Here is a 26,605-nt window from a genome sequence, read left to right as displayed (position 1 = left end):
TTTTCCCCCAAACCCAGTTATACTTACTTTACGACAACTTCTGTGTCTATTTCTTCTATCTGCGAAACTGTATTAATCACACACTGTAAAGTTTAAGAAAAAAAAAACAAATTGTTTTCATTTGCTTCTTTACAATCTAGGTATCCTATTTTTTAGGCTTGCATATGAGAAAGTGTTCAAAAATATTACCGCAGCAAGGATGTTTGTTGGTTATCAGAAATTGCTACTTCAGGATTATGTCCAATCAACATATGCTCTGTCTCTCTCCGCCAGGAATGACAGAAGCACTAGGAGAGTACCAGCTCAGGGAAATTCAGGAAAGACAAAAGGTCTCTTACTGGTTCTCTTATCTTTCCTCTCCTATGCTCCCTAGACTAGTTCTCCCCAGCCCCACTGCAGTTCCCCCATCACTACCTTCCATCACTTGACAGTGCCTTTGGACTAGTGTATATTAAAATTCCAAGAGCAACTCAAGTAATTACTTAAGATAATTACCTGGGATACCAGGATATTCAAGGAAGAGGGTCTGGCCATTATAGTAGTAGGAGAAATAGCAGCAGTAGCTCATGTCATTGCTGAATCTGCTAATGAGATAAGAGCTTTGGGAAGCACGAATCGCTCCAGCAGGAAAGAAGAGAACCTGCTGATGTATTATTACTGCCAGAAGCTTATGTGTCTACCAGGTTCCCAGCAAGAAACTATGCTCCAGGCCCAGAGGCCTAAACTCTGGGGAGATGGTAGTTCTCTTCTCTGGCACATAGTAAATGCTTAGCAAATACCATAATTATTATTACCTGCTCCTTATACTGCCAATCCCATAACTATGTGTATATATATGCATATATCTATAATTGTAATTATTTCTACTGATGCCTGCTTTACTTGTTTTGTTGTCCGTCTTCCCTCTTCTAGACTGTAAGCCCGGTGTGGGGCGGGATGACCTCTCTTTATAGCTGAATTGTACTTTCCAAGCGATTAGTACAGTGCTCTGCACACAGTAAGCGCCCAATAATGACTGAATGACTGAATGAATGAATAACTATGCCTCTGAGAAGTAGGGGGAAGGAAGAGGGAAAGAGGGAAGGGAAGACGGGCTTGGCTGTGAGGATGGACTACCTTCAATGAAATTCTGAGATTAAATTGTAAAATACTGAAAATCCCAATTTAGGGTGTAAGATTTTTATCAGAATACTTAAGACTACCTGCTGGCATCTTTCTGACAAGTATTTATTGGCTCTACATTACAGCTTTAGTTTTACATTTTTTCTGAAGGAGGGAGGCTGAAGAAATACAATGCAAAACTTCCAGAAAACAGGTGCATACCCACTAGTAAAGATACAGCTCATACTATACCATGCCATTAAATTATTGGTCCTACTTTCTGTAACGTTTTTGAGCTGTCTCAGACCTCAATGTTGCTCCAAACTTAATAAGGTCATAGAGGAAAAATAATTCAAATGAACAAGAATTCATGTCTGTAGGATAGTGTCAGGATATAAAATAGAGAGCAAATTATCCCAACTAAGGAGTGGGATGGATTTCTAATTCAGATAATCCAAAATTTGGATAACCAAGCACAACTAGATTTCCAAACTCATATAGGTTTATGCCTAATTTTGTTTGGGTACTCGATCTTTTTATTCCCCCACCCTCATAATAATTTAAATTGGCTTTGGTTTGAGTAACCAGCCATTCAGATCAACTGAATTTTGATTGGAACTGGCCTTACACAGAGCAAATTGGGGCAACTACTGTACCGCCCTAGGGAGTCCAACTCCTCTAAGTGACCAGTATGGCTTGCTGTGTGATCAAACTGGTTTTAAACCAATATCTCCAAGGGGTCAATCTAGGAGAGCAAGGAAAAACACTTTACGGGTAGTTATGAACCAACCAACAGCTCCAGTCTGTAAGCACCACCCCCACCTGCAAAGACAAATGGCCTCATTCTGGGTGACTTGTCTGGAGCCCTGTTTCCCCCAACTCCTTGAGGTGGCCCTGATTTGGATGATCAGCCTGTCATTGTAAATATATTTTAAAGTAAGAGTTTCTTTCACTGTACATTCTAATCCAAAATATTTTACAAAAGTTAATAAATGATACATTTAAGCTTCACAAAACCCTTCTCAGTACTGAAATACCCACTTCATAGGCTGGCAAATTAGATTTATCTCAGCAGGGAAGCACAAGACGAAGCAGGAATAATGAAAGCATACATCTAATCCAATTCCCAACCCCCCACTCAGGCAACTCTTAAGTTCCTACTAGCAGAAATACTTTAGAAGCTTAAACTGAGGATGCATGATTACCTGCTTAATGATATTCTTGGCTGTAATAATCATTTCTTCACCATATATTTCTAAAAAATTGAGTTTTCTTTGCTTTAAAAGTCCAAATACAAGTGATATTAATCTTTCCTAATAAAATAAAGGTTGGGAGCAGAGTTAGTTTACAGAGTCAATGACATTTTTAAAAACTTACATTTCTAAATTATGCGGGTAAAATGATGACACAGGCACTGCATGAACAACTAAGTTTTTCATCTTTGATCTCACACTACAAGGGATGAAGCTAGTCTGAGGGACCTCTTCATTCACAAAAGAGTGTTTAGATAATCAACAATTGCTTTCCGCATTGAGATTGGTCTATTTTTCTCCAAATCAGTCAAATCAGGGAAAAACAGCCAAAACTGGTCATCATGCCTTACTGCAGGGCTGGGGGCAGAGGATGGTAACCTGGCACAGATACTGATGTCAACCCTAGGGCGCAAACTCCAAAGACTGCCACTTTCCTGGGCTCTTCCTTGCATACCTGCCAACTACGGAGGTGAAGTCGATCTAGTGAAGTCACCAAGCAGTTGGTGAGATGAGAGGAGGGTTTCAGGTCTCCCGAGTAGCCACTCCAAATAAGAACTCACGCGGCGTATATGGAAGTTCTACCTCTGTTGTTTCCTGCCTCGCTGACCCCTCTCTTCTGTCACCACCACCTGATCTTCCCTCCAACCTCTCTTCCTCTTACTTGTCCCTTCAGCCCAGGAATGTATTCCCTAATGGGAAAAGACAAGTTGGATGCAGTGCAAGTGGACATTGGTTCTTTGAACGAAACCATGCCCAGGATTAATCTGAATTTTTATTATTTTCCATTTTCCTATCCCTTCATTCCTAGTTGCTGGCTCTGCTCCTTGCTGGAATCAGAACAGGAGTGGTAGGTCTAACTCCAATCCCAATCAGAAAGTGTGTGTGTATAGGGAAGGGTTTTGGTATGGAGGGAGGGTTTCAGATTTTGGAGGATAAATAGGAACTTGTGTAACCATTGAACTCCTTTTCCTTTGGCTCTGGTAACCAGTCACCAAACCCCAGCCCATCAAGCCTGCCACACCAAACATCTATCTGAGGGATTTTTACTTTTAGAAACTCCAGGTGAATATTTTTTTCTCACAGTTGCAATTTAGCTTATTATGTAAACATCACTGAGTGAATGTTCACTTGTCCCATGTCAGGAACCACAACCATGATGTGACTTGTAAAAGCAGTAATACGGCAATTTTTCAAAACAAGGCAAAAAAGCCCCACCCTCAAATTGCTTTTCTGGTTTTATTAATTTCTTAAGAAAGTTATCTAATAACCACATCATCCTAGTGTAAATTTAAGCAAGAAAAAAATTGACCGCCACAACAGAAAATTCCCAAATTTAAAAGAATGCATTAAATGGCAGAGAGGCAGAGGTGGGAGTAGGACTTGGAGAGGATGGGCTGGGAAGAGCTGTAGTCAGCAGAAGCAGTAACAGTGTGGTAAAAAAAATGCTGCTGGAGAAAGCTAATCCAGGGAAGGTTGGAGAGAAGAAGAGGGCCAGTGAGAGAACCAGCTGTGGAGAGATTTAAACCAGGGTTTACTGAATATCAAGCACTCCAATCAACATCCACCTGGCAGCCGCATGGCCTAGTGGAAAGAGAATGGGCCTGGGAGTCAGAGGGCCTGGGAGTCAGAGAACCTGCGTTCTAATGCTGGCTCCACAATTTACCTGCTATGTATTGGGCAAATCACTTCACTGAGCCTCAGTTACCTCATCTGTAAAATGGGGGTTAAATTCCTATTCTCCCTCCTACTTAGAGTGTGAGCCCTTTGGGGGACCAGGTGATCTTGTATCTAATAATAGTAATAATAATGGCATTTGTTAAGTGCTTACTATGTGACAGGCACTGTACTAAGCCCTGGGGTGTATGCAAGCAAATCGAGTTGGATGCAGTCCCTGTCCCACATGGGGCTCACAGTCTCAATCCCCATTTTACAGATGAGGTAACTGAAGCACAAAGAAGTGAAGTGACTTGCCCCAGGTCACACTGCAGACAAGTGGTGGCGCCTGATTAGAACCCATGACCTTCTGACTCCAAGGCCAACGCTTAGTACAGTGCTTCACAAGCAGTAATCAATTAACAAATATCACAATTATTTTATTACTATCATGTCCTCCCTTCTCTCCCACTCTCAAGGAGTGGAAGTGGAAGACCCATGTGGAATGGCAACAAGAGACAGTCTCCAGTCTCGACTCCAAGTTTCCCTGGCCCATCACTCTCTACCTACCTTTGCCATCAAAATTCCCCTCCTCCTCACTGACACAGACACCCACGCTACTTAAAAATGCCTTTAGGCTAACGTGCTGGAAAACAAGGGCAAATTTATTCTTATCCAGGTTACCACTAAAATACAGTGATGATAATAAAGGGACTAATATTTTTCTATGCAGGAAATATACAAACCTCTTCTAAAGTTTGGCAGTCATCTTCTAAGGGCCTGTTTAAGTCACTATGTGCATAAGTAGAAAATTCTGCAATCATCATCTTGTCTATCAATTTTTCTAATTCACAAAGTTGTGATCCCAGGTGCCTATGAAAGAACAGCCAGAAGTAAATATTCATAAACAGCCACATGTGAATTATTTCATTTAAAATCAAGAAATTCCCTAGGTTAAAAATCTTTCAACTGAAGGATTCTCTACATTAAAATGATGCTTGAACGAATCTGGGCTCTTTAAATTCATAGTTGATACGTCATTTGCATTTGAAGGGAAGACAAGACAAAATGCAACAAATACGCCTGTAGGAGGATAAGTTAGGAGGAATCTGTTACAAAGGAAATAAACCATATCAGTATTTTACTGCTGAGGAGATTTCCTTTTAATTAATCAAGTTTTTAAAGCAATGAAATTATACCAGCAAATTCATAATGTGAAAACTATAGTAAGAAAATCAGGAAAAATTATTTTACAAAAGAGTTGAGTCAGTGACCTACATAAAGGGGTCATTTAGAAACACACTTGATAGCCAAAGTAAACAGCAAGTTTGTTTACTGATAATGGTAGTTTTCATAAACTATAGGACATTGTGTATTATGGTATAAACACTGCCTACTGTGCATACTAAAAAGGGTCGTAAACCTGAAGTTCACAGAATGACCAATAAATACTCTAAAGAAGACATTATAGTTTACTGTTTAACCACCAAATTTTTAAGACTAAATCAATTCTTGCTACTGCACTTAACCATGTACACACTTTTCAGGTATAATTTTTGTTGTGATGTTTTAACTTCCTCTTAGATAAAATGTGAGATTGATCTAAGATAAGGGAGCGGAATATTTTGCAAAAAACACTGTGACTTGTACTTTAGCATCACAAAAAAAGAATCACACCCATATCCTATAACATTGTAGCATATGTTACAGTCGGAGTTGATATTTAACCATGGAAAATATTGACTTTAAAAACTGACCCAATTCAATTTTTCATCCACTACGAAAGACTAAATAGCAAGGATGGTATTTTTGTTAAGTGCTTGCTGTATGCCAAGCACTGTTCTAAGCGCTGGGGTAGATACAAGGTAATCAGGTTGTCCCACATGGGACTCAGTTTTAATCCCCATTTTACAGATGAGGTAACTGAGGCACAGAGAAGTGAAGTGACTTTCTTATTTTTGCAATGGTAAATACAAAGTTGAAAAAAAATCAAATACCTTACAGAACATGATGTTAATAATCCTGGTACTTAACTGCGACACTCTTTTATGAGGTTCACCAGGAAAACATCAAATATTTAAAATATGTTAAAGTGTAGGAAATAAAAGTCAACATTATACTGAGGGCAAAAACTAAATTAAGTGACTTGCTCACACTGTCCATATCCTTAAAGTCAGGGATAGTGTTACTTCATTATCATGTATTTCCCAGGAACCTACTATAGTGCACCGCACCATGTGAACATTCAATAAATACTACTGCAATTCCTTCATTTCCTTCTGGGTTACTGCCCCCTTTTTGTAAAAGAATTACTGTCCGTCCCCCCCCCCCCCGCCTTTTTTTTTTTTGTAAAATACACTAATCCTACCTATATAAGAACAGTTAGTTGCTAGTGTTCAGATAATCAGAAGTTTTGATAAAATAATATAACTTGTTTCTTGCCTTTAACAGAACATTTATTTGATAATCTGAACTGTTTATTACCTGAATTGGCTTAGGTTTGGAAAAGCAGTTATTAAACATAAGTAGGTTTAATTATATTTCTACTCAATCCATCTATACAATTTTGCACTGAACTCAAAGACAATGCCAGAGAGTGGAAGTCCCCCACGGTGGCATGTTTTATGCAGTTTGGTCATTGGTGGTTGGCCAACAGATAGAGGACCACTCATTTACTCATTTTACTAAAAATAAAGTTGGTTTTCTTGAATCTTTTTATCCAGAGGTCCTTCAAAGACAACCTAGGTTACTAAGGAATGTCAGTAACACTACAAATTAGAATGAGAAAGCAATTTGGTGAATGAGGCACTGAAAAAGACATAAAAATAATCATTTAAATATGAATATATTCCCACCTGTTGATGGCAACAGAAATAAAACCTGTATTCCTTAAAAAAAATTCTTCTAATATTATTTCTATTGGTTAATGGATGGGACCTACCGGAAACTGTGAATGCCCTGAAGTTCCTGCTGTAGAACCTCTTGTGTTGTGGCTATTAAATCCAATGCCCCAACAAATTCGGATGTGGACAACAACACCTGCACTGTCGGTTGAGTCTGGTGTACAGTGGCCATTAACTTCAGTTTATTGTACACTTTGACACAGTTATTCCTGGTAAGAGCCAGTCTTAAAATGCGGAGCGGTCCTTCACACATTACTTTATCGATCTGTGCAATTTTATCTCGAAGCATTTTTACAGCCTGGGAGGTTTTCTTGAGGTAGTCCTGCAATTCATGCTGAGAAGTCATTGCATGAAAAAATGCTTCTGATCGGAGAGAGATCTGATGAGCAATGTTTACTTCCACAATATCCAGATAATGGCTCAGCTTAAGAAGGAAGGAGAAAAAAAAAGCTTGGGTATTATATTTGTTAGTAGGATTTCTTATCCACTTCAATATTGCCTATAAAGTCAAAAAATACTATCACAGTCGATCTGGCAGTGAGCTTTATTGGCCCAAAAACCTGTTCCTTGCTCATGTCTCCTTGATATGGGGGTATAGAACCGAGCCGAGGAAATCGGAGAAACTGGAAACCAAGAACAGCACTCTGCTCGCTCCTATTTCTACTTCCATCTTCAAATGAGGCACCTCAATCAATCCCTGGTATTAAATTGAACACTCCCTGTACACAGAGCGCTGAACTAAATGCTTGGGAGAGTACACTACAATAGAGTTGGTAGACATGATCCCAGCTCACAAGGTCCTTAAAATCTAGCACAATTTACCCTCTTCCACTTTCTCCCAATGCACCTTTTGAGGAAGAATGACAATCAACCAACCAATCATATTTATTGAGTGCTGTGTCCAGAGCACTGTACTAAGCACTTAGGAGAGTATGATATAACAGAGTTGGTAGACATGTTCCCTCCCCACAACCAGCAGCAGCATGGCCTAGTGGAAAGAGCACAGGCCTGGGAGTGAGAGGACCTGGGTTCTAATCCTGACTTTGCCAATTGGTTGCTGTGCAACCTTGGGGAAGTAATAGTAATAACTGTGGTATTTGTTAAGCATTTACTATGTGTCAGGCACGGTATTAAGTGCTGGGATAGATACAGTCCCCATCCCACATGGAGTTTACAATCTTAATCTCCATTTTACAGATGAGCTAAAAATCCATAGAAGTTAAATGACTTGCCCAAGGTCACAGAGCAGACAAGTGGCAGAGCCAGGATTAGAACACAGGTTTCTGACCCCCAAGCTCCAGCTCCTTCCACTAGGTCAGGCTGTTTCTCTGGTCTACCTCTCCTAATGTGTAATTCAAATACGTAATGTAGTTAAGCCTATTGCCTAATGTCCTTTCCAACCTCAGAAAAATATCCTTGCATGTCCATAAATGTTTCTTTTTCTAGTTGGGATGAACTGATGCCCCAAAATTAGAGCACCTGAATCAGACAGTGACACTTGTCTGAGTTTGGTAGATTGAAGAATGAAGAGTACCAATTTTTCATACAGCATATCTAAACAAATGCTCGATGTCACAGAATTCACAGCAATGTTAAGGACTCCATGCTAAATTTAGCGTAACAAACGCTCTCATCAATTAAAAAAACTTAACACGACCCACATTTTCATTTTGAGGTGAGAACTCTTTAATGTAGCGAGAAGGGAATGCGAGATGTTTATTGTTGTAATGTACTCTCCCAAATGGTTAGTACAGTGCTCTACTTACAGTAAGCGCTCAATAAATATCATTGAATGAACGAAGAATGATGACAGACCTAAAATAAAATGAAATGACCATGGATGCCAATTTCTCAAGGAAGGAGAGAAATTTTCTAAAAAAAAAAATACAAAAAAAAAAATACAAAGTCAGTTCTTTAGTACAGGAGTTGATTTCTGGAAGAAACCCACACATTAATAAGAAATAGCATATTAGGGTCAATCGATCAGTGATTGATTTTCTTTTTTTGAGTGGTTACTTTGTGAAGAGCACTGTACTAAGAGCTTGGGAGAGTACACTATAGCAGAGTTGGAAGATACATTCCTTGTTCAGAAGCTTACAGTCTGTACATCTTGACCAACTTCAATTACATGTGCACAACTGCTTTTAATGATCCGGCACTGCATTCTACCCAGATACATTAATTCCACAAAGCATTCCCTGATTATTTAAGAGTGAAGATGTAATGAAAGGGAGTGTTATGATAGAACTGAATTTATTTGATGCATTTTAATGACCAGATTTTATATTTAGAGCATTTCAAAATATGAGCTGGTTCTTTTGACTACAATGAAGATCTTGATAATGAAACCCACAATTACTCACATATCGATTTTCAATCTCACTCTCATTTGGACATGGTCAAATTAAGTCCATTAAAAAAAATTAATGGGGGAGGGGTTAATTTCAGTATAAATTTATCCAATTATCCCCCTAGTCACAGCATCAATATTTGACCTATTTTGCACTTCATTTGGGTCTGACACTTTAATTAAAAAATATGTTTTCTACTAGACCAAACAGCATGGGACTGAAGTTTGAGATATTGGAGGTATTCATTTGAATGTCAAAACCACAAATGGTTTTCAAGATTACAAGCAACTGAATTTAAACATGTACAGCAGAACACAATGACTTTCCAAAAACCACCTCAGGCCTACAAGATAGGATGCTTAAAATAGGCTTCAAAGGTGAACATTTTATTCAAAAGCCAGAAAGTTATCTTCTAAACATGAGTCACACTGTCAGAATACGAATATTAAACAAAAATAATGAATGACTTAAAAAGTTCAGCTTGTCATCAGGTCTAGTCTCTTTGCATCACCATAGTATGTAGAAAAGCTTGTGAATACTCGGTTAACAAACACCATCTCTGGATAGGTGGCAAAATGATTTTACCTGTAAATTTGAAAACACTACCAGAACTTGATCTTATTACCAAAGTCTCCATGCAGAAGCAGAGAGGTGAAAAAGTCTTCCAAGGAAAGTAAGGAGTCTTGCGATGGTTAAAAGATCAACCTAAGCTTCCTGGCCCGTACTACTTTTTAGTTGTCTAGCTGGGCCACACAAGCTTTCTCAGTCACCTGAAATACATTTCTGGGCTTCAACGAGCTTTGTTTAGCTTAAGATGTTGAAGATCTAAAACCTCTAAAGATGAAATCCAGAGATCCCCAAATCCCCCAGTTCAATGTTAAGGAGTAATTTCATCCATTTCTGCATATGATCAAGTTTCTCCAACTTGCCCCGGGGACATAGGGCCATGTTTCACAGACTCTATGAATTCGACTGTACTCTCCCAGGACCTTTGGACAGTGCTCTGCACACAGTAAATGCTTAACAAGTATCACTGATTGATTCTACTTACATTATAAACAAATAATACAACTGCATTAGGTAAATAAAATAAGCTACCATGATTAAAATGTTAGCATCACAATCTATGGACTAGAGCATTTAAATTCTACATAAATTTAAAAGACACTATTACTTAGTTCCAGGATTGCATATTTTTAATCTTCTAAGTTATTTATATAAGAAAAGGGAAATAAAAAACAAAGTATTCTTCAAGTCTGTACTTCAAGGCTACGTCTCAAGAGGCAATGTTTTTAAAAATGCATCCAAAATAACTTTTCCCCTCTATAATTCTTGCCTACATGGCATTTGAAAAAGTATAAAGAGATAAGTTGAGATAGATTTGAAATTGAGATGATGACAGTACCTCGAAAAAGCCCATCGATAGGGCAAAAGTTAATGGTTGGAATAAGGAGGAAACATTAATACTGCCTACCACTATATGAACTAGATTATACTCTGCCTGATTCTTTTTTCTACTATATTGTCCTATTCTTGGCAAAAAGGTTAATTTCATTGTTGAACAGGACACTTGACGATAACAAAGTCTATACTTTAAGTAGGCATGAATCAACCTCTCATCTGCTAAAGTGATAGAGATATTTGGATTTTTGCTTGTAGATACTTTCGTAGCTTCTTTGAACTACAGAAAAATACGATCCAATGTGTTACCATGAGCAATCCTTCAAACTAATTTTGTAGAAAATATTTCTAAGACGATAAATATACTAGAGCTGATTCACCACTTTATAATTTGTAAATCATATGATAACATGAAACTGGGACTGAATTTTTTCCTGACTTCAAAATAACTAGGGAATAACCAAAATGAGAGATAGTATACCTTTTCTTGAAGTAACTTTGAGGAAGCCGTATCACGGTTTCCCTTTCCTCCAGCAGTGTTAAAATGAGACCATGGTAAAACTGCATTAAACGTTAAGGAATCTTCCAAGGCAAAATCTGGTTTCATAAAAATCTGGAATACAAATAAAAACAGATCTTCCTCATATCTTCCCTTTGGACCCACTCAGTTAAAGTTCAATGATCTTTGTCAGAAGTACACGCACTAAGCGTAAAGAATTTGCTTTTTCACCAGATACTTAAAATCCTTTACAAGCATTAACTCATTAAATCTTAAATGCTGTGTAAAGTAAATGGCATTGGAATTGCTATTTCCCATTTTATAAATGGAGAAAGACAAGCCCAAAGAAGAAAAAAATGACTTTACCCAGGTCAGCAACAGATTTAAGGCCCCCTCCATAGCTTTTAAGAAAATATCAAAGCAACTAATACTTACTGGACCATGTTTGCTACCATAGCAGTCTAACCAATAATACCAAGCCAAAATATTAAAACTATCTCCAAATGTTGTCGCATAGGCCTTATCCCCTTTAAAATTACAATTGCTAATACTACCTAGCAGTAACTTTATACTTTAAAATTAACAAAGTACCCACAGAGGTAAAAGTCCTGGGCAGGGATTGTGCCTCTGTTTACTTGTCTGATGGCTGGGAGACCCTGGAAGTCTCAAAAGTGGTATTAAGATTGAGCAAACCACAATAAATTCCAAAATAACCTGTCTGATAATGGCTAAGACATTTCCCAATACAATTCACCTCTATTCTCCCTACTCCCCAGATTACCTTCTATCCAAAGTTTCTCTCTCATTGTATGCAGGGATTTTCTCTCTTTACTGTTGTATTGTACTTTTCCAAGCATTTAGTACAGTGCTCTGCACACAGAATGCGCTCAGTAAATACAACTGAAAGAAATCAAAAGACAGGTTCCTTCTCTCATTACATCTCCCTAACCACTCCTACCTTTTAACCTCTATATCCTCTTATGGGTAAACCTGAAGAGAAGGTGTCCATATAGGTGTTACTCCACATATACAGTAACTAGAATATTGGTATTCAATGTACAATGAGGATATTGGCATAGTCTAATGATATTAGTCAAATTTTGGTTGCCAAGAAACATGTCCTTAATTTCTGTGGAAAATAATTACAAACATTCACATACTGATAATTTGTTTACCTGAAGTTTTTTCTTAATATAAGTGAAAACATTTTCACAAATTAACATATAATGACTGGGTACAATGTCAACAATTATTCTATAACTTCCATCATAAAAGTAACTTTTTGATTGACTAATATAGTAACTAAAGTTTTTCATCCAAATGTGTGTTCTATTTCTTGGGAATGGATCCTAAGAAATGCCCTCAGATGGGCTGGGAACAAGGGCTCAGTTTTTTTTCATTGCAATTAAATTTTTGAGGCAATTCAATTAAACCCTCCCATTCCCTTATTCACTATCCCAATTCTCAGGTAAAGTGCTGATTAAAACTCACCAAAATATTCCAGCTAATGTTTTCCAGAAGGGTAGATCACTACTTTATATGTTTCATTTTTAAATGCCGTATCACCCACTAAACTCATACTTACTAGAATCTTGAAATTGTTAATGATGGAAAATGCTATTCTAATTTATTATATGCTTTTCAAAATCATATTTAATCATACTGTATACCGAGTATATCCAGTAAGAGCCAGAAGATCTCAGGAGAAAGTAAAAAATACCTGGGTTTTGTAACTAATTGTTTGAATCTCTTAGTATAAACTCTTATTAAGTCAGAAGTGTAGATTATAAGGCAGAATTTAAGATTACATGATCAAAGCCTAGAAAGCATCATTTCCATAATTAAACTTGTTTGATACACTAATCATACCTTAGGTACTTGTTCCAGATCTGTCCTGGATTTATCTAAAAATAAAATGAAGGTAGACCAAAAAAACAAAACCATGAAAAACTTCAGATTTCATCTGACTCAAATAATTTTTTGTGATAAAAATCAGCATTTCTTATTTTCTTTACAAAAGGCTATGTAAATACAGGTACCAAAAATAAAGTTTCTTAACTTCCTTGCATGGCAAAAAGACAGAAGATTTAGCTATCATTATGACAGTATTTGGTAAGTGCTACTATGTACAAAGCATTGTGGTAGATAAAAGATAATCAGATCGGTTACAGAGCCTGTCCCACAAGGGGTCCACAGTCTCAGAGGGAAAGAGAAGAGAATAAGTATTTCAGCCCCTTCTTACAAATGAGGAAACGAAGACACAGAGAAGGGAAATAGCTGAAGTCGAACAACAGGAAAGTGACTGAGTAAAGACTATCCAAATCTCCTGACTACCAGTCCCATGCACTTTCCACTATTTTGCTCACAACAGAATGCCAAACATTTGCCATTGCACAACTCCATAGTGTCTTAATAGTTCACTGACATTAAATCAGGGGTTCTAAGTACGCACACTTGCACCAGCATGAGTTTTCACTACATGTTTGGGCCACAGTATGTTGTTTTCACTACACATTTTACTTGAACATGATGGCAGAATTAGGGAACATCTCCCTGTAATTATGGATCTCTCTGGATCAATCAGTTATATTTATTGAGTGTTTACTGTCTGCAGAGCACTGTACTAAGCACTTGGGGGAGTACAGTACAACAGAACTGGTAGGCACATTCCCCAGATACAGCCTGATGAAATGCTGGAAGTAATAATTCATGAGTCATGAGAAGCAACGTGGCCTAGTGGAAAGAACCTGGGCCTGGGAGCCAGGGGATCTGGGTTCTAATCGCAGCTCTGCCAACTGGTTGCTGTCTTTGGGCAAATCATAACTTTTCAATTTCCTCAACTGTAAAATGGGAAGTCAATACTTGTTCTCTTTCTTACTTAGACTGTGCGTCCCATGTGGGACAGGGCCAGTTATCCAACCTGATTGGGACCTGGGTTCCAATCCCGGCTCAGCCACATGTCTGCTGTGTGACCTTGGGCAAGTCTCTGAGCCTCAGTTCCCTCATCTGTAAAATGGGGATTAAGAGTGTCCAACCTCTTAATCCAACCTGTTTAACTTGTACCTACCCCATTGCTAAGAACACTGCTTGGCAAAGAGTAAGGCAAATAGTATGGTAATAAGTACCATAATTATTATTATTATTAACTTGTACCTACTCCAGTGCTTAGAACAGTGCTTTGCACATAAGCACTTAACAAATAGAATAATATTTTATGGTACTTGTACTGTGGTAATGATAATAACAATAATGACAATAACAACAGTCAAGCACATGAAGTACTCCAAAGCAAGTTTTCCTTAGCAGGGCGTTTTATAACAACATCACACACAATTGTAATAGAAAATGGCATACAATTTTAACTAAATTATTCTAGAAAATTGATCAGATGAAGGAAAACCAAGGCACAAAGACATCACGTGTAATGAACATAGGTTCAAATTCTAAATTGGGTCAAAGAAAAAATGATTTATTATTCTAGGAAAGGGCAGGGTGTAGACGTTAGAAAAACGGTCTTCATGGGAAAGGGATGGGATAGCAAACTGGTAACAAAATTCTCTTTTACTTCTTCCTAGATAGTTTCCCCCCATTATCATCATACACATATCTAACTCCTCCCCAAATAGACTTTCACAGCCAGAACCCCTAGAAAAATCACATTCACAGTCTCACAGAAAGTTATATTTTAAAAAATACGAACTGTATAAGTAAAAATTGCAGCTGAGAATAATTTATGTTAATCAATGGATCAAGAAGTCACCAATTAACAAGCTCCTTTTCAGATAGAAGTAGAACAATACCATGAATATGTAAAAGAGTCCTGTCAAAGGTGTCTTTAGGAGGACATATACTCTTGCATCTCTCGTGAATTTTCTCTCTCTGTAAGAAAAGTGGGTGGGGGGGAAAGGAATTAGTTTGTTTTCAATGCCAAAGCATCCTAAAAATATGTATTTTTGGAAGTACAGACTTAATGGGATTTGGGCTACTGAGTCCATTTGAAAGAGCCTAGGACTAAAAATAGTGAAAGGCTGAGGTTTTGTCACTATATATACAGATGATATTGATAAAATTCCAGGCTATCTACCATATGCTTACAGCTGCATGGCCGTAGCACGTGGACAAAAGCTTTGCTTGAGAAAGATCAGGGAAAAGATTTTAAAATGAAATAGTTACAAATTAGTTCAGCCTCGCCACCACCTCTACCCCGGTTACAGCTGAAAGATTCCCGAAAATGACCTCACCCCATGGAAAACTACCAGAGCCCCGTGTAGAACCCATTCGAGAATGGGGAAGTAGCTATCAATGAGAGTCAGAGCAAAACTAAGGCTTCCCCCCGGCAAAGTCATCCCCAAGGAAAACTAAGCTCTGCCCAAATGATAGGTGGAGTTCTCCAATTATTGGCAGGGTAGAAGCAGCATGGCCCAGTAGATAGAGCATGGGAGTCACAAGGTCCTGAGTTCTAATTCTTGCTCCATCACTTGTCTGCGGTGTGACGCTGGGCAAGTGACTTTACTTCTCTTGGGCCTCAGTTTCGTCAATCTGTAAAATGGGGATTAAGAGTGTAAGCCCCATGTGGGACAGGGACTGCATCCAACCTGATTAACTTGTATCTACCCCAGTGCTCAGCACAGTGCTTGGCACACAGTAAGCGCTTAACAATTGTCATAATTATTATTATTAATATTTTGTAATTGTAAAATTATTACTATATTATCACCCCCAACACCCAAATATCCCAATGGTGGTGTAGGCAGACCAGTCCCTTTACAGGCTGGGTTATGTCATTTTTCTTGCCCTTGCTTTCCTTGGAATTCTTCTGCCAGTTTTCATCATTCAATCATATTTACTGAGTGCTTACTGTGTGCATAGCACTGTACTAAGCGCTTAACAAAACCTGTCATAAAGGTTTTCAACAGAACACCCGTTGTGATCTAGTTTTAGTTGTGATTTAGCTGTTTAATATGGTAAAGCGGAGTCAAAATTCTCACTATAGAGCCCTTGGATATGACAACCTCAAAAATTCTATTTTTCTTTGGAAATTTTTAGGTGAATCATTGGTTTCATTACCTAGATTGAAAATGAACAACAATGCCTTGGACTACCAAGGCTATGAAAGGGAAAGATAGTAAGCTTAACTTCTTGCTCAGGAACACAAAAACTGTTATTAAGGATTTTTGTGTAGAAAGTGACTTCCAAATATATACCACATTCAAGCATTTTCTTGTCCTAATGAATAACATATGGCCATATTTTGTAGAGCCAAAAAAGAAGGAAAATCAAAAACAGCATGAGAAAAGGGGAGAGGGAGGAAAAGAGGGACAAGGAAGAGAGAGAGAGAAGAAAAGGAGACACACAAAAATAGATCTACAAGCTAAACATCAGCTTTGGCCTAGCTAGAAATGAGTGGCCAAACCAGCAAAATACTTAACATACATTCTCTTGTCCAATTTACAAATAATAACAACATCTTTTGACTAGTTTTAAATGTTTTCTCTGGTGTTGTCATTAAAAATCCACACATTGCAAAAGTGTGCATTTTTGCTATCAAAAAGATAATGAGTATATTCTATTTACTTGGGTCTGTTCCTTAACCTGAGAGATGACGACATACTTAGTCTCAGTTGTATGTGCTAGAGAAGCAGCGTGGCCTAGGGAAAAGAACACGGGCTTGGGAGTCAGAAATTGTGGGTTCTAATCCCAGCCCTGCCAATTATCAGCTGTGTGACTTTGGGCTGATCACTTCTCTGTGCCTCAGCTACCTCATCTGCAAAATGGGGATTAGGACTGTGAGTCCCATGTGAGACAAACTGATTACCTTGTTTCTACAACAGTGCTTGGCACATAGTATGTGCTTAACAAATACTATCATTATTATATACCAGGACTAGTAAATGACTTGAGCTGCATAGGATTATACCATTAGATTTAATTTAGCACACTGGCCAATTGGAATGAGATTTCAATTCAAAGAGGTAACTGTTTTAATGTATGTCATTTTTAAAATTGCTGCATTTTATATGGATTATTCAAAGACTTCCTGCTAACATACCAAATCAAATCAATAAACTACACATTTTAATACATATATTCATTTTAAATAGTATGATTTGAAATATATTCAAATTAGGGTGATGCATAAGGCCATGCTCTTCAACCACCCAAAACAGTAATATAAGAATAAATAGGCATGGTGAGCAGATATGACTAAGTTTTTTCCTAGACAATGGAGGATGTACTTCCCCACCCATGAAAATCTGATGGGGCTGTTAAAATGAAAACTACTGCAGTTGAATTTCAGATCAAACTTTGCACACAAAGAATTATGCTTTTAAGAAGTACCCTAGAACAACTGAAATATCTGTTCAATACAAAGGAAAGAAAGAGACCTTAAGTAAAATTAGTTAAGCAAAACACAGATGCTAGAAAACGACTACTTAATTTTTACTAAAAGCAGTGGCAGTCTTCCGGCCTTTGGACTATCCTTCCAACCTATATACATTTACAAACTTTAAAGATGGCTGGTTTTACCTGAGAGATTTCTTGTTGATATACAACAAAATGTTCCTTGCTTATTTGTGGGAGGTAGAATGAAGGCATGACTTCGGTGTCCACAAAATCCAATCCCCATGTTTTTGTGAAGAAATCAGACTCCCTTTTTGCTAATCTAGGATCATTTAATGCTGCTGGGAGATTTACTTTGGAATGATAAATAGTCCACCTACGTTGAATCTGCAACTAGGGATGGGGCATCACATAAACTATTAGGATCGCCTGTAAAAACAACAGCAGAAATCTGTGAGCCATTAAAATTGCTCTGCATTTGGAAAACAAATTCCAGAAAATGAAAAATGCTTGCACATTGTATTTTATACAAAGGATCTCAATAGCTCTGGAAGCGAGGTTTCCATTAAAACAATCCACCCTAAATAATACCAAATTCAGTTAATACATATATTAGCACAATTACTATACTATAAAACTCACTGCTGAATCCTTTTTTTATATAGAACTTTATTTCTGAAGCATTCATTATGGGCAGGGGACAAATCTGCTAAATTCTGTTGTATTGTACTCTCGCAAGCGTTTAGTATGGTGCTCTGCAATCATATTTATTGAGTACTTACTGTGTCCAGAGTACTGTACTATGCACCTGGGAGAGTACAGTGTGACAAGAGAAGAGACAAATACCTTGCCCTCAATGAGTTTACAGTCTAGATGTGGAGACAGACATTAATATAAATTACAGATACATACGTAACCGCTGAGGGACTGGGAGAGGGAATAATAAAGTGAGGAAGTCAGGGTGATACAGAGGGAGTGGAAAAAAAGGAAAAAGGGCTTAGTCGGGAAGGCCTCTTGGAGGAGATGTGCTTTCAATAAGGCTTTGAAGATGAGGAGAGTAATTATCTGTCAGATATAAAGAGGGAGGGCATTCCAGGCCAGAGGCAGGACATGAGCAAGAGATCGGCAGTGAGATAGACAAGATCAAGGTGCAGAGAGTAGGCTGGCATTAGCAGAGCCAAGTGTCCGTTCTGGGCTGTAAAGGAGAGTAGCAAGGTACAGTAAAATCATGTTAGCAATAATAATAAAAATAATAATGATAGTAATAATGGCAACTCAAGAGATCATCAAGGTATGGTGATGGGCCCAGACATACCAATAGGGATACACCAGGGTAAATAACAAATTGGCCCTGACGTTGACCAATTTAAAAACGTATTAAAAACAACTCACGTTATGGCTCAATTTGATATGACAATATAACAAATTAACAAATTATACTGCCCCAGAAAAGCAATACGGATTTTCAAGCTTTAAATTGTACTTCTCTTTTTCTTCTTAAAGGCAAGAAAAACAAGCACCTGAAAAATATATTGTCTGTAGCTGAATCATGAAGGTGATGTGCTTTCAATAATATTTTCTCCTGCTTGTACAACATTACCTCTAGGTTCCTTGGGACACACATCTGGCAGTGACTGCACAGGCCTAATATGTTTAGAAGAATCCACCTCCTTCTTAAAGAAAGCATCACTGCTGCTTGCTTGAGGCACTGGTGAAGAACTGTGGCTTGAAGCCATTGCATAAAATCACCACTCAACATAAACTAGATTAAAAAAAACAAGAAAGAGATAAGAAACAGTAAATAACATTCAACTCATCCCCAACATTATCACCAAAAGCACTTATTGAACATCTTTTGCAGGCAGAAACTATATTAGACACTGAGGAACATAAAAATCAATAGTATTTATTGAATGCTTACTCAGTGCTGAGCCCTGGGAGAGTACAATAGTAGTACTCATTTATCTTGCCACCCCTTTCCCACATCCTCTCTCTGGCCTGAAACTCCCTTCCCCTCCATCTAGGCCAGACCACCACTCTCCCCATCTTCAAAGCCTTATAAAAAGTCACATCTCCTCCAAGAGGCCTTTCCTGATTAAACTATCTTTTCCCCAGCTTCCTCTCTGCCATCTTTGCACTTCGATCTGTGCCCTTTGAGCATTTGGTATTCACTCCATTCTCTGCCCCACAGCACCTACATACACATCCATAAATTTTTTATATTAATGTCTGCCTCCCTCTCCAGATGGTGAGCCCGTTGTGGGCGGGGAGTGTGTCTACCAACTCTGTTGCACTGTATTCCTCCACATGCTTAATACAGTGCTCTGCATTTGGTAAGCACTCAAATACCACTGATCGGTTATTATTGAGAAAGTACTGAAATCAGTGCGCTGTAATGAGTGCTTAGGAAGTTCAACAGAAGCATGAGACCCCATTCCCTGCCCACAAGAAGTTCACACTTTAATGGGGAAGACAGACATAGAAATATAGGCTATTCGTTGGTGAATTTAGACAAGTCCTTGAGGAACTTGCTACCTAATACATAACTGTTTACAGAAAAACCACTGCTGTACTATCTAAATCAATCAATGGCATTTTAGTACTAACTATGAGCAAAGCACTTGGAAGAGCACAGTTCAACAGGGTCGGTAGACACATTCCCTGTCCACAATAAGTCTAGAGAGGGAGACAGATATCAATCACAGATATGAACATAAGTGCTGAGGGGCTGAGGGAGGGGTGCAAATCCAAGTTATAAGGACAGCACAGACGGGGTGGGAGAAGAGGAAATGAAGGTCTATTCAGGGAAGGCCTCTTGGAGGACATCTGCCTTTAAGGATTTGGCGAAATTATTTTAACTCAACAGTCTAAGAGTATTATCGAGTCCTATGGACAGTCCTTCAGGAATTGTTACGTGCAAACAACAGTGCCCTGAAAACATACACCCAAAAGAACAAGGAGACAACTTTGAGCTACAACGCAGAATCAATGGACTGATATGTCTGAAGAAACTAAAGTCAAGAATCAGGTTGCTCCACAATTCACCCCAGTCCCAGTGTGCCTTTTCAGCCCAACTCACAGCTGATGGTTTCACCTGTGCTCATGAAGAAGAACTGAATCCTGATGCCCACGAGTTAATTCCACAGAGCTCAACTACTACAACACAGTGCAGTGCTGCAAATCACTCATTCAATCGTACTTACTGAGGCACTTACTATGTGGCAGAGCACTGCACTAAGCGCTTGGAAAGGGACAATTGGCAACAGATAGAGACAGTCCCTGCCCAACAACAGGTTCATAGTCTAGAAGGTGGGAGGACAGACAACAAAACAAGTAGTCTGGCGTCATCGTCGAGACAGAGAAGCAGCGTGGCTCAGTGGAAAGAGCCTGGGCTTTGGAGCCAGAGGTCATGGGTTCGAATCCCGGCTCCGCCACTTGTCAGCTGTGTGACTGTGGGCAAGTTACTTCACTTCTCTGTGCCTCAGTTACCTCATCTGTAAAATGGGGATGAAGACTGTGAGCCCCACGTGGGACAACCTGATTCCTTGTGTCTACCCCAGCGCTTAGAACAGTGCTCTGCACATAGTAAGCGCTTAAACAAATACCAACATTATTATTATTACAAATAGAATCATAGATATATGTACATCATTAACAAAACAGAGTAATAAACAATATATACAAAAATGCACAAATACTGTGGGGACGGGAAGGGGGAAGAGAAGAGGGAGGGAGTAGGGGGAATAGGGAGGGAAGGAGGAGCAGAGGGAAAGGGAGGGCTCAGTCTGGGAAGGCCTCCTGGAGGAGGTGAGCTCACATTAGGGCTCAGGGAAGCAGCGTGGCTCAGTGGAAAGAGCATGGGCTTGGGAGTCAGAGGTCATGAGTTCTAATCCCGGCTCTGCCGCTTGTCTGCTGAGTGACTTTGGGCAAGTCACTTCACTTCTCTGGGCCTCAGTTCCCTCATCTGTAAAATGAGGATTGAGACTGTGTGCCTTACGTGGGACAACCTGATCACCTTGTATCCCCCCAGCTCTTAGAACAGTGCTTTGCACATAGTAAGCGCTTAATAAATGCCATTATTATTATTATTATTATCCTTTTTGAAGGAACAGGGAAGGGCATTTAGGTTCCTGCTATTATTACATCTGCCTCTAGATGGCAGTATTACACAAGTCACGCTTCGCTTTTTCTAAGAGTCAACCTACCTTCATTCATTCATTCAATAGTATTTATTGAGCGCTTACTATGTGCAGAGCACCGTACTAAGCGCTTGGAATGGACAATTCGGCAACAGATAGAGACCATCAATGCCCAATAACGGGCTTACAGTCTAATCGGGGGAGACGGACAAAAACAAGACATCATCATCGCGAGAAATAGAATCAAGGGGATGTACACCTCATTAACAAAATAACTAGGGTAACAAAAATATATACCAATGAGCACAGTGCTGAGGGGAGGGAAGGGAGGAGAGGGAGGAGCAGAGGGAAAGGGGGCTTAGCTGAGGGGAGGTGAAGGGGGGAAGGGGGAGGGAGCAGAGGGTGGAGGGAGAGCAGAGAGGAAGCAGAGGGAAAAGGGGAAGCTTTTGGGAAGCTTCTTGGAGGAGGTGAGCTCTCAGTAGGGCTCCAAAACCTCCACTGAACGCTGTGTTACCTTTTACTCCATTTACTCCTAAGTACATAAGCTCTCAACTGGGAAACTGGCTCCACTTCTCTCAAGTACATTTGCATACTACTCCTTTATCAGATGTCTTTGGAAAAATGAATTAGCAATAAAAGTCGCCAGATGGTCTCCCGAAGCTCTGTGGCACCATTCCAAGAATCTCTCACCTCCATCCAAGTTTATCACATAAAAAAGCAACAGAGGCTAGCTTTTATCACTCTTGCTACAACTTAGAGAATGTACATTTAACACATCTAAGAGAAAACTGTTGCTACAATTCAGTAAAAGCCAGGAGAAAATATTGGGGAGGAAAGGGGGCTTGTCCTTTGGACCCTATCTTAAAAACAGGCCCCTAATATCCTTTTTATACTGAGCCCTCCCAAAACCAGTTCGAGACCCTTCTCTTCTTGGCTCTCCCCCTTCCTCTTCACCATCTCCAACTAGCTCAAAACACCTCCGGACAAAAAATAAAAAGTCATTTTGATTTTATTGCTTCACAAAATTCAATATGGCAAGATCAGAATCGTACGTGTCCGAAAGAGTGGGAAACTCTGTGGCCTAGCGGAAAGAACACGAGCCTGGGAGTCAGAGAGCCCGAGTTCTAATCCAAGATCCACCGCTTGCCTGCTATGTGGCCTTGAGTGAGTCATTTAACTTATCTGTGCCTCAACCTCCTCATCTGAAAATGGGGATTAAATCTTATCCCTCTATGAAAGTGGGAGTCCCATGGGGACAGGGATTGTGCCAAACCTGTTATCTCATAACTGCCCTAACGCTTAATACAATTATTGGCACACAGTGCTTAACAAATACTATTATTACTGGCACCACATTGATCTAGATGCTATTTAAAATTAAATTTATGCTACTTTACTTTCTCCTCTTCCTCCACTGTAATGCCGAAGAGGTGGTTGACACTATCCAAATGTCACGATATGGAAAATTAAAATGCTGAAGACGGCTGAGGGAGGGGATTGTAAATTCCTTGAGATCAGGGATCATGACCACTAACTCTACAGAACTCTTCCAAGCCCTTAGGGACAGTGCTCTGCATGATTAAACACTCACTAACTACTACTGATTAATGAGTGATTGAATCAGGGGAGAGAAAAAGCTGGCAGATAAAGTCCTACTAGGAATTCAGTAATCTCCATCTTTCTCATCAATACCCAAAAAGCAATCTTACTGATGCTCCAAAAATAACTCGACATTTTTAGCTTGGAACTATAACTTGTCTGACAAGACAGTAACATATGAGACCCAAAGAGTACAACTAGAGAGTCCAAATTCAGCACTAGCATTTGGTTCTTTAACACCACCTCGCTGAACTCAACTACTCCATTCTAATGACAACATTTATGGCACTCAGCAGATTTTTTTATGAGTTTCATAAAAACTCTTTTTTTTTTCCTCCCTTTTTCGGGTTAAGAAGCCTTGCTATTCAAATGAGATATGAAACCAAAACCGAAAATAACAAGTTTCCTATCATCTCCCTCTTAAAATATAACTGAACCCATGGTGGCCAACTTAGGTTAACACATCTAAAGACAAGTTACTATTGCTTTGTTTACTTACAAAAATTATAATTTTGCAATTATTCATTCAGTAATATTTACTGAGAACATACTGTATACTGAGCACTGTATTAAGTTCCGGGAAAGAATACAAAGAAGGGTAAAGCTTACACAGTCGTCCCCCCGTCTTCAGAACTAAAAGTAACTAGAATTCATATGGACCCATTTAAAGAATGGCAATCTATGATTAATTCTTTTACACTACACAGAACTTACTTCTGCTCTTATCAGAACTGGGAGTTAATTTTTAGGGCTCTATACTTGGTGTAGGGCTTTGTACACGAGTGTGCAACAAACACAACTGCGTGATGTACGCATCTCACGCTTTACCAATGATGACCAAAACCTCATGAACCAAGAGCCGCAAACCGAAAATCGCAGATCAAAAAACAAACAAAAATTAATGGCAAGCAGGTGTTCTGGAGGGCAGGTGGGAGGAGGGTGAGCGGTGATCCAAAGGAGAGGGGAAAGGAAGTAGCTTCAGGAGGCAAGGGCCGGGGAAGTAAGCGCTTTGGATGGGGCCGGGCGCAGCCTGGCCCCGATAAGCGGGGTGTCACAGCCCCCCAAAGGGCTGTAACAGTAGCCAGCAGACCCCACCAAGCAGTGCTGCCAAGCCACAGAGCAAATGGAGAAGTGCCTTCTGTGGTCTCCAAGCCACAATTTCGTCACAGCTACTCAAGGCTGTCAATTCAATCCACTAAGAATGAAATGATATATTAGAACAAATCCTCTACAGTCTAAGCTTCTCATAGGCAGTGTGTCTACTAGCTCTACAGTACTCTCTCAAAGGCTGAGTATAATGCTCTACTCAGAGTAGTTGCTCAGTACATACTGGGAGTTGACTGATTCAGAGAGACAGCTACAGGAAGTTACAATAGGAGAGAAAGCAGGGAAGGTGAAAAAAAGGGATTGGGGAAGTTTAAAAAAGAAAAGGCAAAGGAAAATCACTGTAAGGAATGGAAAATGAAACTGACTGCCAGTGGAACCCGTTTGAGGTCTTTTGCACAAATGAAGTAGATCAGGATTTTTCCTGCTGTTTTGCTTCTTCTTGTGCCACTGGGGAGGCAGTCAACTAGACAGGTGGGTACCAAACAATAATCAGTTGAAATTTATTGAATACCTACTGTGATAGAACAGTGTACTAAGCACTTGTAAGAGTACAACAGAATTTGATAGGATCCTGTTCTTCAAGAGGCTTACAATCTAGGGGGTAGAAAGACACTTAAGTAAACAGGAGGCAGGAGAAAGAAACAAAATGCATAACATATGTACACAAGTGTCATGGGGTGGGGGTTGGGGTTTGATGCTAATATCCCCAAAGGAAAATTTCCAAGGAAGTTTAGATATAATAGTTGCTGGAAATGGACCCACCACACCATACCGTAAGACCAGAACCACCCAGAACCCCCCAAAATGTGTCCTATTACCTTTGATCCTCTGAAACTACAAAACAGGATTGGGACTTGGAAAGAGACAGAGACAGGCAAAGGTATGGAGGTACAGGCATTAATGATGGTTCATTCTTGCCATCAGCATACACACACTCAAATTCTTTTACACATCTAACAAGCCTGTCTACCTCCAGACAATGAAGAAGTAGGGCTTCTGTCACCATATCCACTGCCACCTGACCCTCAACCAGTGGCAACTGAGTCCCAAGGGGCTTAGGGAATGTATATATTTGGGTATGTGTGGGGTCTTGAAGCTGTCACTGATAATGAAATTCACTAAAGTGTGCATATGTGACTGACAAGAACAATACAGGACCCCCAGTCCTGACCACAATGCGCATAGACAAACACTTTCTACTTGTTACACTGACATCACTACTGTTTGAAGTGCTTGGTGGTTTTCACTTGCCTCCTTCTCTCACGATTTGGTCAAAAAGGGTCACCCATTATCAAGATGCATTCAACCCCCAGCATTCCCAGGCATTCCCCTTTTTCTTCCCTATTCTGTTGCCTGTCCCACCTCTAGTCTTTGGTTTCTCTCCACCAGAAGCAGTTCCAGAGTCCTGAGGATGGAGGATGACTATTATTGTGGCCAGCACTTCCAACACAGCTCCTCTCTCCTACCTTCACAAGGAGCCTCTATCTCCATGAATTGCCTGAGTAGAACTGTCTAACTGGTGGTGGTGGTGATGGTGTAGGCCCTGTCCCAAAGGCAGGAACGCTTGTCAGTCTAGGGGATACAATGAAGAGGCTTCCAAAAATTCCAGACAGCAGCCTCAGATTAAGAGGTGGGGAGGCACTGCCTCAAGTGGAGTAAGCAAAAAAGAGAAGCAACAAAACTCTGCTGAGTTTGAAGCAGTTGCAGGTTTGGCAGTTTCTTCTAAGAGCCCTTTCAATTTTCAGCCTCTAAGTAACAGTCTTTATCAGCACATCCCCAACACCTTTTTTCATGGTATTTAAGTGCTTACTATGAGCCAAACATTATACTAAGTTCTATGTTAGATACAAGATCATCAGGTTGGATGCAGTCCCTGTCCCCGACAAGGCTCACAGTCTCCGTAGGAGGAAAAAGGTATTTAATCCCTATTTTACAGATGAGGGAACTGAGGGCAAAGAGCAATTAGGTGACTTATCCCAGGTGACATAGCCAATAGGTGGCGGACACAGTACTCTGGACATGGTGGAGGCCCTCACTCTATCTTTCTTGGTCTCACTCCCCCCGTCCACTCTGGGAAACAGAACTGCAAGGAAAACCCCTCGCAATGCCTGTTCTAGTACACCGGTGTGTATCTATTGGGCCTTCAATAAGCACTGTCTGAGGATTCCCTCAGGGAAGTTACATTCTCAAAGAAATGAAACAATATAGTCGGGTGTACAGCTGGATAGTCATCAGGGATCCATTCTATCTACTGCTG

General features: G+C 39.6%; 1 protein-coding gene across 1 annotated transcript in view; it reads right to left on the bottom strand.

The window, feature by feature from the left end:
- The window catches only part of VPS54 (VPS54 subunit of GARP complex), a 58,581-nt gene that overhangs the window by 18,482 nt on the left and 13,494 nt on the right, over positions 1 to 26,605 (bottom strand). The window contains 10 exon segments of the mRNA XM_029072305.1: positions 28 to 83; positions 2,307 to 2,414; positions 4,754 to 4,880; positions 6,949 to 7,334; positions 11,144 to 11,275; positions 13,031 to 13,065; positions 14,962 to 15,040; positions 17,690 to 17,887; positions 17,889 to 17,932; positions 19,104 to 19,265. Of these exon segments, the coding sequence (XP_028928138.1) occupies positions 28 to 83; positions 2,307 to 2,414; positions 4,754 to 4,880; positions 6,949 to 7,334; positions 11,144 to 11,275; positions 13,031 to 13,065; positions 14,962 to 15,040; positions 17,690 to 17,887; positions 17,889 to 17,932; positions 19,104 to 19,239 (1,301 nt within the window). The 5' untranslated portion in view covers positions 19,240 to 19,265.

Source organism: Ornithorhynchus anatinus, chromosome 9, assembly GCF_004115215.2.
Source record: "Ornithorhynchus anatinus isolate Pmale09 chromosome 9, mOrnAna1.pri.v4, whole genome shotgun sequence".
Taxonomy (NCBI): Eukaryota; Metazoa; Chordata; class Mammalia; order Monotremata; family Ornithorhynchidae; genus Ornithorhynchus; species Ornithorhynchus anatinus.
Note: the sequence above shows the minus strand (reverse complement) of the source record. Positions and strands in the feature narration are given on the sequence as shown.